General features: G+C 37.2%; 1 protein-coding gene across 1 annotated transcript in view; it reads right to left on the bottom strand.

Moving 5' to 3' along the window:
• pign (phosphatidylinositol glycan anchor biosynthesis class N) overlaps positions 1-13,073 on the bottom strand; it is a 171,764-nt gene that overhangs the window by 42,398 nt on the left and 116,293 nt on the right. The window contains exon 20 of the mRNA XM_002934389.5: positions 7,194-7,302. Coding sequence (XP_002934435.2) covers positions 7,194-7,302 — 109 coding nt within the window. The remainder of the gene's footprint in view (positions 1-7,193; positions 7,303-13,073) is intronic.

Consider the following 13,073-nt stretch of genomic DNA (forward strand, 5'->3'; position numbering starts at 1 on the left):
TTTCTGTCATTTCAGCTCCTGCAAAATCAACACATTTACATCATTATATGTGGGATAAAGCTACAAAAAAGTACGCTCACCCCAGAAAGTCATATATTTTTGGAAAGTACACATTCCCCCGAATCTAAAATGGGTACCCATGTCTTTCTACTCCAAAGTACCAAGCCGCACAGCTTTTCTAAAGTTAGCAATTTTGATGACATTTCCAAAAATCCCCTCAAAGCTTCCACTTTGCAGCATCTTATCTCCCACATAGCATTAGGTACCAAGATAAAACACCCTGAATTTGAACACCAGGGGTCCACTGAACAGTTTGATGCCCAATATGTATAGGTTTACCCAAGTATGTGGCATGTAGGGGCCCCAATGTGAACATACCCCCATATATACTGTCATTTCTGTCATTTCAGCTCCTGCAAAATCAACACATTTACATCATTATATGTGAGATAAAGCTACAAAAAAGTACGCTCACCCCAGAAAGCCATATATTTTTGGAAAGTACACATTCCCCCGAATCTAAAATGGGTACCCATGTCTTTCTACTCCAAAGTACCAAGCCGCACAGCTTTTCTAAAGTTAGCAATTTTGATGACATTTCCAAAAATCCCCTCAAAGCTTCCATTTTGAAGCATCTTATCTCCCACATAGCATTAGGTACCAAGATAAAACACCCTGAATTTGAACGCCAGGGGTCCACTGAACAGTTTGATGCCCAATATGTATAGGTTTACCTAAGTATGTGGCATGTAGGGGCCCCAATGTGAACATACCCCCATATATACTGTCATTTCTGTCATTTCAGCTCCTGCAAAATCAACACATTTACATCATTATATGTGGGATAAAGCTACAAAAAAGTACGCTCACCCCAGAAAGTCATATATTTTTGGAAAGTACACATTCCCCCGAATCTAAAATGGGTACCCATGTCTTTCTACTCCAAAGTACCAAGCCGCACAGCTTTTCTAAAGTTAGCAATTTTGATGACATTTCCAAAAATCCCCTCAAAGCTTCCACTTTGCAGCATCTTATCTCCCACGTAGCATTAGGTACCAAGATAAAACACCCTGAATTTGAACACCAGGGGTCCACTGAACAGTTTGATGCCCAATATGTATAGGTTTACCCAAGTATGTGGCATGTAGGGGCCCCAATGTGAACATACCCCCATATATACTGTCATTTCTGTCATTTCAGCTCCTGCAAAATCAACACATTTACATCATTATATGTGAGATAAAGCTACAAAAAAGTACGCTCACCCCAGAAAGCCATATATTTTTGGAAAGTACACATTCCCCCGAATCTAAAATGGGTACCCATGTCTTTCTACTCCAAAGTACCAAGCCGCACAGCTTTTCTAAAGTTAGCAATTTTGATGACATTTCCAAAAATCCCCTCAAAGCTTCCATTTTGAAGCATCTTATCTCCCACATAGCATTAGGTACCAAGATAAAACACCCTGAATTTGAACGCCAGGGGTCCACTGAACAGTTTGATGCCCAATATGTATAGGTTTACCTAAGTATGTGGCATGTAGGGGCCCCAATGTGAACATACCCCCATATATACTGTCATTTCTGTCATTTCAGCTCATGCAAAATCAACACATTTACATCATTATATGTGGGATAAAGCTACAAAAAAGTACGCTCACCCCAGAAAGTCATATATTTTTGGAAAGTACACATTCCCCCGAATCTAAAATGGGTACCCATGTCTTTCTACTCCAAAGTACCAAGCCGCACAGCTTTTCTAAAGTTAGCAATTTTGATGACATTTCCAAAAATCCCCTCAAAGCTTCCACTTTGCAGCATCTTATCTCCCACATAGTGTTAGGTACCAAGATAAAACACCCTAAATTTGAACGCCAGGGGTCCACTGAACAGTTTGATGCCCAATATGTATAGGTTTACCTAAGTATGTGGCATGTAGGGGCCCCAATGGGAACATACCCCCATATGATCTATCATTTCAGCTCCTGCAAAATCAACACATTTACATCCTTTATGTGGGATAATGCTACAAAAAAAGTACATTCACCCCAGAAAGCCATATATTTTTGGAAAATACACATCCCCCCGAATCTATAATGGGTAAATATTTCTTATTGCTACAAAGTACCAAGCTGTAAAGCTTTCCTAAGTTTGCAGATTTATATGACATTTTCGAAAATCGCATAAAAATGTTGCAATTTGCCGCATTTATCTCTCACAATTTCTTGATAAAGATCAGATAAAGACAAATCACCCCAAAAAGGAACACCAGAGGTCTACTGAACAGTTTGATGCCCAATATGCATAGATATACCAAAGTCTGCGGTATGTACTGAACCCAAAATGAAAATAGCGCATAAGGATTTCTCGCCTGCCAGCTCAGCTTTTGCACACAGAGCCCCCTGTCAGTGTATTATGTGCCAAAACTTCCCCTAACCATACAGTGACCCCCACAAAACCATATATTTTTGGAAAGTACACATTCTGACAAATCCAACAAGGGTAAAGAGTCCTTTCTACACCAAAGTACCAATCTGCAGAGCTTTCCTAAAGTTATTGGTTTTTATGACATTTCAGAAAATCGCCTAAAAATGTTGCAATTTGTCGCATTTATCTCACACAATTTCTTGCGTACAAAGGCAAGTCACCCCAAATAGGAACACCAGAGGCCTACTGAACAGTTTGATGCCCAATATGCATAGATATACCAAAGTCTGCAGTATGTACTGAACCCTAAATGAAAATAGCGCATAAGGATTTCTCGCCTGCCAGCTCAGCTTTTGCACACAGAGCCCCCTGTCAGTGTATTATGTGCCAAAACTTCCCCTAACTATACAGAGACCCCCACAAAACCATATATTTTTGGAAAGTACACATTCTGACAAATCCAACAAAGGTAAAGAGTCCTTTCTACACCAAAGTACCAAGCCGCAAAGCTTTCCTAAAGTTATCGGTTTTTATGACATTTCAGAAAATCGCCTAAAAATGTTGCAATTTGCCGCATTTATCTCACACAATTTCTTGCGTACAAAGGCAAGTCACCCCAAATAGGAACACCAGAGGCCTACTGAACAGTTTGATGCCCAATATGCATAGATATACCAAAGTCTGCGGTATGTACTGAACCCTAAATGAAAATAGCGCATAAGGATTTCTCGCCTGCCAGCTCAGCTTTTGCACACAGAGCCCCCCTGTCAGTGTATTATGTGCCAAAACTTCCCCTAACTATACAGATCCCCCACAAAACCATATATTTTTGGAAAGTACACATTCTGACAAATCCAACAAGGGTAAAGAGTCCTTTCTACACCAAAGTACCAATCTGCAGAGCTTTCCTAAAGTTATTGGTTTTTATGACATTTCAGAAAATTGCCTAAAAATGTTGCAATTTGTCACATTTATCTCACACAATTTCTTGCGTACAAAGGCAAATCACCCCAATAGGAACACCAGAGGCCTACTGAACAGTTTGATGCCCAATATGCATAGATATACCAAAGTCTGCGGTATGTACTGAACCCTAAATGAAAATAGCGCATAAGGATTTCTCGCCTGCCAGCTCAGCTTTTGCACACAGAGCCCCCTGTCAGTGTATTATGTGCCAAAACTTCCCCTAACTATACAGATCCCCCACAAAACCATATATTTTTGGAAAGTACACATTCTGACAAATCCAACAAGGGTAAAGAGTCCTTTCTACACCAAAGTAGCAATCTGCAGAGCTTTCCTAAAGTTATTGGTTTTTATGACATTTCAGAAAATTGCCTAAAAATGTTGCAATTTGTCGCATTTATCTCACACAATTTCTTGCGTACAAAGGCAAGTCACCCCAAATAGGAACACCAGAGGCCTACTGAACAGATTGATGCCCAATATGCATAGATATACCAAAGTCTGCGGTATGTACTGAACCCAAAATGAAAATAGCGCATAAGGATTTCTCGCCTGCCAGCTCAGCTTTTGCACACAGAGCCCCCTGTCAGTGTATTATGTGCAGTAACCCCCCCCTAACTATACAGTGACCCCCAGAAAACCATATATTTTTGGAAAGTACACATTCTGATGAATTCAAAATAGGTAAAGTTATTTTTGTACATAAAAGTTACACCTGGCAAAGCTACGCTAAAAACAGATCAGGAACACTTATATAGGGATAAAATGTGATAAAACCACAAAAATTGTGCAAATCAGTGAAACAACAAAATAAGTTACATGACAGTGTAATTAGTGGCCAGAATATCTGATCCAATAGTTACGCTGTCAAAATAAACAGTTTTTAGGTAAAAGAAAATAAAAACAAAGTGGTAAAATGAAAAAAAAAAAAAAAAAAAAGCAAAACAAAAAAAAACCAAAGTGTTTGTGTATACATGTGTGTACATGTGTAAAAGTTGTGTGATAGTGTGTAAGTGTGTATATGAGTGTAAATAAGTGTATAAAAGTGTGAAAAATGAAAAAAAATAAAAAATAAAATAAAAAAATGCTAAAATGTGTGCTGTAAGTGTGTGTAAATGTATGTAAGTGTGTATAAATGTATGTAAATGTGTGTATAAGTGTGTAAAAGTGTGTAAATGCAATAAAAAAAAAAGTCCTTACCTGTTCCTGAAGACCGATCGCCTCCTTCCTCATTTGGGCCGGCGCTGGGGGAGAGGGAGGAAGCAGGAAGCAGCAGATGCGATGCGATCGCATCTGCTGCTTCCTGGAGGGTCCTGCGAGCGATCGGCTCGCAGGACCCTGATGACAGCCCCCCTGGCACATTGCCCAGGGGGGCTGTCATTGTTAGAAGCCCTCTGCAGCGGCGGCACATGCCGCCGCTGCAGAGGGCAGCGCTTAAACGCCAACGACGTATGAGACACGTCGTTGGCGTTTAAGCCCTTTTACTGCCAGCACGTATGCCATACGTGCTTGGCAGTAAAAGAGTTAAAGGCTGTAATACCATCATTTTTAATTTTCCCTGTGGGTGTCAATAATTAAAAAAGCATATATATGGCATAATGGATCTATCAGTTGGATCAGTTTACCACATGGGTAAATCTAAAGTGTACTGCAAATGCCTCAGATGTCAGTCAACCTAATAGATACCTTTAGGAGCACCACATGTTTATATTAAAACACCAATCTGTGGCCAGATAACAAACAGATCATTTCTTACAAAGGAACAGCTTATTTTAAAGGACCTGGGGGAGTCTGCTTAAATTTCTTACATTCATCCCACGACAGGGAAGGAAGATCAAAAGGTAAAATAAAACTGTCCTTAATGTCGTGTTCTGCACTATGTATTACAAAAAATAAAAAAAAAACCAATACAGTTTATAAAATACACACATTCTAAGATAAAACCCTGCCTTACTGTGCTCCTGTCCAACACATTGGCTTACTGAACTTGCCATTTAGAACTCAAATCTATTTCCAGTTTACTCTACATCTTTCATTTACTAGTAATTCCTTTGTTATTGTAGTTACCTGTATTTGTTCTACTACAAATGTTTTTTTTTTGTGCCAACAATTAGCATGTTAGCATTGGAATCCTGCAGCAACCAGAGCTCAATTCTGCCTACTAAATTTAAGAACTGTTTGGCCATAGATTGTTTGGATTCCCCTGCGTTCAGTGATGGTATTATATAACACCTATGATTGTTCCTTTTTTCCTTGTAAGTTTTTAAAGCTTTGGCAACAGATAATAAACCATAGGGACACAGTTCAAGTTTTGTAATTGCCCCAACCATATGTTGGGTTTCTTGACAGGAATAAAGTTTTTCGCCTGTCTGTAACCCATAATGGATTTGTCAACATTAGTGCTTTAGCACTGAACAAATAAGTACTGTATGTAGTCAATTAAGCTCTTTCATGGCCAGCAGTAGGCTTAGGGGTTAAAATGTCTGAGTGAACCAGAAAGCTTTACTCATCTGAGACTTTACTTCCTTTTTGCAAAATTTTGTGACACTTCAGACAGCTGTGTTAGAGCTTGAGGAACTGCAAGTATAGGATTCCACTGTAATTAGATTTGGGGTACAAGATGGTGTAAGGTTGGTTTACAAAACAGTGTAGTACCCAGAGTGCTACCATTCATAAAAATCTCTACTGCCACAGCAGAATGCAATCATCTATGCAGTGTTTATAGAAAGAAGTTAATTTACCAATGTGTATATCTATCAGTTTAACTATCTCCATATTCATAAGCTTATTCTTCTGGTTTCAGAGACCATGCCTGTCCACTGTAGAGAGAAATTTCTTCTTGTTCCTGTACTTATGTTTCTGTTGAGATGTGTTAATATTCCTAATTTTCTTATTATACTCTAACAGCAAGCAGCATACTTAGCTATACTTATGTTTTAATGAATACTTTCTTTTACCATCATCAGTGTTATATAGGGTTTCTATTTTTTATGCTGTAGAATGAAAATAAAACAACAACAAAAATTGTGAGTTATAGTTGCCTTTCTCTAAGCAGAAAAAAATCTTCTTTGCTGAGCTGTCGGTCTCATTGCAAATAGGCAGCAATTCATCTTTGCTAGAATTTCAGAATTCCTGTGAAATAGCATAGTAATCAATCAGAATTAAATGTCTGGGGCTAGCTTTGTGTCTAATAAATTGAGACAACAACTTGTACCCAGTTGCTGTTTTTAATGTTGGTACTTTCAAATGTACACTGTAAGTTTTTGCAAATAATTACAATAAATATACATTTTAAAATTACTGTGCCCAATATTATTTTCTGATTACCTTAACTGCCAATAATACCCTAAAGGTTCTTGACACAGAAAGCTGTGCGAGTCTAGTGACCCTGTTTTCTGACTCTGCATAATCAGTTTTATTCTGCCCAGGTATGCTCACGGTACCTGACCTAGCACAGGTCTATTCCTCTGTGTATGATTTCTACATGTATGTTCAATAGGCAAGCAATCATTATAAACATCAAAATATAAATAAAAACAACGCAAACTATAATTCTGTTTTAATATGTCAAAATGCTTTCATAACACAGAATTTGTACTAAAAACTATCCAGATGCAAATAGACTCATAATGCATTAAGACTTGCCCAGACTGTTACACCTCCAGGCAACCACTCACCCAAGAGCTGTTTGTTCAATCATTTATAACCACATAAAAATGGAAATATGCTGTGTGCTTTTTTTTTTTTTTTAAAAAAAAAGGAAATCTGTATATTTACACATGGTAAGGAAAGTTGACATACCTAGTACTGTCCAACTAACAATTTGGTTAATCAATGGTAGCCCTTGCTTTGCTGCTAGACTGGAATGGGTAGTATTCACAATGTACATTGCTAAAATGAGTATCAGCATCTGAAAAACAAAGAGAATATTATAAAAAAAAAAGTCACATTTTGGTGAACCTTTTAAGAATGCAGTACCTTAATAGAAATAAATGCTATGTAACTATTTTGCAAAATTTGTGTGGGAACCTGGGAGGTTGTTGCGTCTCCTACACCTGATTACAAAAGCTGTCGTGCTTAATGTATGTGATACAAAACGCTGGCAGCAAATCTTTAATACTGCAGGATGACATACTGTACTGTGTTTGGTAGTGTTCATGCCACGGATATACTGGAATAAATTTAAAAAGGTTTTACTTAATCTGAAAACAATGTGTCATTTTCTGTAAGGTAGATACATAAGAAAATAAGGGAAGAAAAAGATGTACTGTAACATTGATGGAGAATTATTTGGGTCAAATTACGTAGATAATTTCTCTCCTTTTTACATCCCTATTAATTTGTGGTGATGATAACAAAGGGAGACTTTCTCATTACATAAATGTACACCCCATTCCAAAATGAATTAAGCATGGCAAAGAAACACAATCAAATTATATCTGCTTTAAAGTAAATGAAATATAATGTACTGTTGCCCTGCACTGGTAAAAGTTGTGCGTTTGCTATAGTAACTCTACTATAGTTCATATAAGTAAGCTGCTGTGTAGCCCTGGGGGCAAAAGGCACAGGTTACATAGCAGATAACGGATAAGCTCTGTAGAATACAATAGTGTTTTATCTGTTATCTGCTAAGTGCCTGTGCTCCTTTGAATGGCTGCCCCCATGGCTACATAGCTGCATTCTTTATATAAACCATAGTAGTGATTCTGAGGCAAAACACCAGTTGTACCAGTGCAGAGCAGCAGTACATTATATTGGAATTTCTTTTATAAACTTGAATTTTTTGGTGTTACTGTTCCTTTAAGGGCAGAGACAACATTTAAGTGCAGAGATCTCAGTGTCACTTTGGTGCTATCATGGCTCTCACAGAACTTCAATAGAGAAAGGTGATCTGACTTAAAACTGCTCTGGCTCAACAGATCACACTGAAAGCATGGTGACATTTTTCTGAATCATACCATTAGGGCTCTGGCACACGGGGGAGATTAGTCGCCCGCGATTAACTCCCTGTTCGCGGGCGACTAATCTCCCCAAGTTGCCTACCCCTGCCATCCCACCGGCGAACATGTAAGTCGCCGGCGGGATGGCAGACGCGGCGGCGCGATTTCTCGCAAATCGCCGAAAAAGACTTGCGAGTCTTTTTCGGCGATTTCCGGAAATCGCCCCGCCGCGTCTGCCATCCCGCCGGCGACTTTCATGTTACAAGTTAACTCAACTTTTAACATCCCTTTAAAGTGCCATTTTTAGAGCATATACATACAATGGGAAGATTTACCTTCTTTAACATAAGAAATTAGTAATTCTTGCTTTCATATTTATAGGAACTACAAGATTTTTGGATTTGTACACACAGAACATGCATTTACAAGGAAAAACAGACATAGCCTCTGGCTGAAAATCGCATTGTGTTCTAAAAATAGAATTTTCAGGTCAAGTCTTTGGAGGGTTTTTACAGAAGCAAATCTATTTCTTGTATGATTTCTTGGCCCCTGCTTGAGTTTAAAACCAATTAATAAACGTATGCTTGCTATTTCTCAGAGGCATATAAATGACACCATTTCTGATGATACATCATTCTGTTAAACTTGATTTTGCTTGAACTTGATTGATGTTAACCCAGTCCGTGCTAAAAAAAATTCCAAATGTTTATGAGCAAGAGGAATTTTGTCAAGCAATGAAAAAGCAATGAAATCTGATGCTATAGTGTGGTTTAGTCAGAGAATATGATGTCCTGCCTTACAATACAGACTTATGTTGAGCTGATGTACTCATGTCTAAAACTAAAAAAGAAAATTGTATTCACAGACAACATGTAAATGCTACTAGTTTGTGGCTGTCTGGATTTTACATGATAAATATTGAAATATGGATTTGCATACAGGCTTAATGACATCTCATCATTAAGCACAAAAGCAATCACTGGTATTAATTGCTTAATCAATCTCTATGATGTACACACGTATGGGATCTGTTATCCAGAAACCTGATATCAAGGAAGCTCCAAAGTACAGGAAGGCCATCTCCCATAGACTTCATTTTACTCAAATAATTCTCATTTTTAAAAATAAGATTTCCTCTTTCCTCAGTAATAATAACAATACCTTGTACTTGATCCCAACTAATATATAATTACTTCTTATTGGAGGCAAAACAATCCTTTTGGGTTTAGTTTATGTTTAAACCATGTTTTAGTAGGAGGTATGGACATTCAAATTACAGAAATATCCCTTATGCAGAACGCCCCCCCCCCCGCCCAAGAATCTTGATAAGGTGTCCCATGCCTGTACTGTAAATATGTAGAAAGGCTACAGCTTATTGGAGGCAAAACAATCCTTTTGGGTTTAGTTTATGTTTAAACCATGTTTTAGTAGGAGGTATGGACATTCAAATTACAGAAATATCCCTTATCCAGAACCCCCCGCCCAAGAATCTCGATAAGGAGTCCCATGCCTGTACTGTAAATATGTAGAAAGGCTACAGCTGATCTAGAATAAAAAGGGGATAAAAACAAAGAGATAATATTATTGTTCTCAGTTCAATATTGGTGAGCACGTGCTTAAACTACTAAGCTCCTCTGTTCCCTAGGCAATGGTCAAAATGTCAGTGCCAGTACTTAAGAAAAGGTCAGTTATTATTCACTGTCTCCTTGTTATGGACCACCAATTAATGCAAATATTTGCTTTATGTAATCCGTACAATCCCTCCAATATTTATTTCTACATATACAGTACCTACTACTACTACCATCCATTCTTTCGATACTGAAGTGGAGCTAATGTTACTGGCTATATTATTTTATTCTTCCTACGCCATAATATTTTATGAATGGTTGTTTTCTTTTTGTCTCTGCCTGCATGAATGAGCTTTGCGTTATTTAGAAAATTAGTTAAGATCCCAAGTTCTTCAGAATCGAGATAGATTAAAAAGTACCTGTAATGAATGAATTGCATAATGTTCACCTTACAATGAAAAAAACACTTTTCTTTATAGATTTCATTAAAGAAACACTTGTGTTTTAAAAAAGCCGAACAGGCTTACTCTGTGTTAAGTACATCCAACTAGTTGACTTTTAACTACTGTATATATTGATTTATAGAAGCTGATGTGCTGAAAATATTCATTGTGACTTCATGTCTAGACTGAACACTGGGTTCAAGCCCAGCTTTTTATGCACTAATCAATGTAGTAAGTGGATGAAAATCCACTAATCATTTTTGTAATATAGTGTGCATGTGGTTTGCACCTGAGTAGTACCAGAGTAAGTCTCAAATAAAAGATATGTACATCAAAACATTGATTGGTAAGGCCAAACAACCATTCAGATGTTCTATATGGTAATGTAGTTATTGGGGAACCGTTTTATTAGTAATGGAATATAATTTTTTCTTTGTTGAATCTGAAACCCTGCATATTCAGCACCTTGCAGAAGTATTTCAGAAACGGCCAGTGCCCTATTTTTATTTGTAAGCACTGAAACACAGCAGTGACTGAACACCTTCGAAGCAGGGGAAGATAAATACATTGCTTGTTTAATGTTTAATGTCTAATTTTTAAAATAAAGCAGCTCCTCTTTGCCTGTCCTGAACGAACCTCTGATTTTCCCATCCAGCTAGGTTTCCTGTCTCTGCTTCCTGCAGAATGCCAAAAACCCTGCAATTGTGCATACTCCTTCCTTCTGGATAATTTGCATATCAGTGATCCAATTTGCTTGAAATGTGTAGTAGCACTGGGTACCAAACTTAATACTTTGTCATCCTGTGAACATCCCCTTTAAGTAATAAAAAGGGAGCTTTTGTGCTTTTTTGTTCTTCTATACAAATATCATTGTATTTTTTAATAAATAATTGCCAGACTAAGGAAGCAAGATTCAAGGTACTGTATTTCTTAATTATAATAAATGAAAAAAACTTACTGAAGGTCAAAGGTGCCCTCAGTGTTAATATGTGCTGAAATTATTTTGCCAACATTCCATCACCATGTCATCTGCTTTTTATATCCTGTCTTCTATGCAACTCATCAGTTCCCAACCTCCAACACCTGCTTAAGCATTTGGCAAGTTGTGCAAGTTAGCAAGTTGTGCAGAGCAATATATATATATATATATATATATATATATATATATACAAATATATATATATATATATATATATATATAAATCATCCGTGGCCGGCACTCCCTTCAATACTTTGTCAAAAATTTATTGAAAACATATTGTTTAAAACCGACATTTTGGTCCTCATTAGGACCTTTATCATATATATATGTTATATATACAGAGATCATAATGGTGCACACCACTAACAAAAAATACAACCTGGGTGCAAGAGCCATATAAACTAAAATATTGCAGGAGTAATGCCAGCACACACAGGGTTTCATACAAATGTATATAAAATGATATTTATTGAGAAAAAAATATTATATATATATATATATATATATATATATCATACACAGAACATACACAGAACAAATAGAAATAGATCTAATAGTACAGGTATGGGATCCATTATCCAGAATCCCGTTATCCCGAAAGCTCCCAATTCCGGAAAGCTCGTCTCCCATAGACTCCATTTTAATCAAATGGTTCAGAATTTTAAAACCGATTTGCTTTTTCTCTGTAGTAATAAAACAGTACCTTGTAATTGATCCCAACTAAGATATAATTAATCCTTTTTGAAAGCAAAGCCATCCTATTAAGTTTAATTAATGTTTTATTGCTTTTTAGCAGACTTAAGGTATGGAGATCCAAATTATGGATCTCTGGACCTTGGTCCAGAGCATTTTGGATAATGGGTCCTATACCTGCACTAGCTTTGAATGCAGGCCTACTACTAAACACCTTCAGCTAATAAGTAAATAGTTTTAGCAGAGATCATTTGTAATCCTTTTACGATCCCTATAAAACATCAGTTTTACTGATTTTTCTTATTATTTTTTTGGTATTTCATTTCCATCAGCTGTAGTGCCACAGTGCCTCTGTCAAATTTTTTTTTTTGTTTTTACTTTAAGGTGTTTTATTTTTGTGCAAACCATTAGTGTGACAAATTCTATGAGATGATTTATAGATGTGATATTTAACAAATGTAAAAAATTGTTTTCTCTAATTTTTAATGTTTTCATCATATTTTAATAATTCCTAAGGCTGCCTTATTTGCAGCTGAAGTGATTGCATGTAGCTGTGGGAAATTTTAGCCTTTCAATAGTTAGCTAACTGCCTCTCTCCTTTCCTTGCTTGTACTGTAGCTCCCTAGCCACTACTGACCCTTTTGGGTATGTTGCCACCATTTTTGGATTCTCAGGTTTCCCAGTTTTTGATAAAAACTAAAAAGTCTTCCGCAATCCCACACAATCACAATCAGGGCTGCCATCAAAAATTATGGAGCCGCAAGTTAGCTTACTGGTCAACTGGGCCACTATCTGGGTTCCTGACTGCAGTACCCCCAGAAGATGACAACCCCCTGCAGAAATACCTCACCTGGGGTGAGTAAAAACTAAAATAAAAATGTCCCCAGTCAAATATATAACTGCAAAATTGTGTTAGGTTTCCTTCCTAAGCAGTTCATATTTTCTGCATCCCACCCCCACACCAAAGGAAGGGAAAATATCTATTAAAGTTGTGGCAGAGCAAATAGGGCACAGTGGGAAAAAAAGCCTTCCCCATCTCTAGATCTGGTGTA

This window comes from Xenopus tropicalis, chromosome 6 (genome assembly GCF_000004195.4).
Source record: "Xenopus tropicalis strain Nigerian chromosome 6, UCB_Xtro_10.0, whole genome shotgun sequence".
Classification (NCBI taxonomy): domain Eukaryota; kingdom Metazoa; phylum Chordata; class Amphibia; order Anura; family Pipidae; genus Xenopus; species Xenopus tropicalis.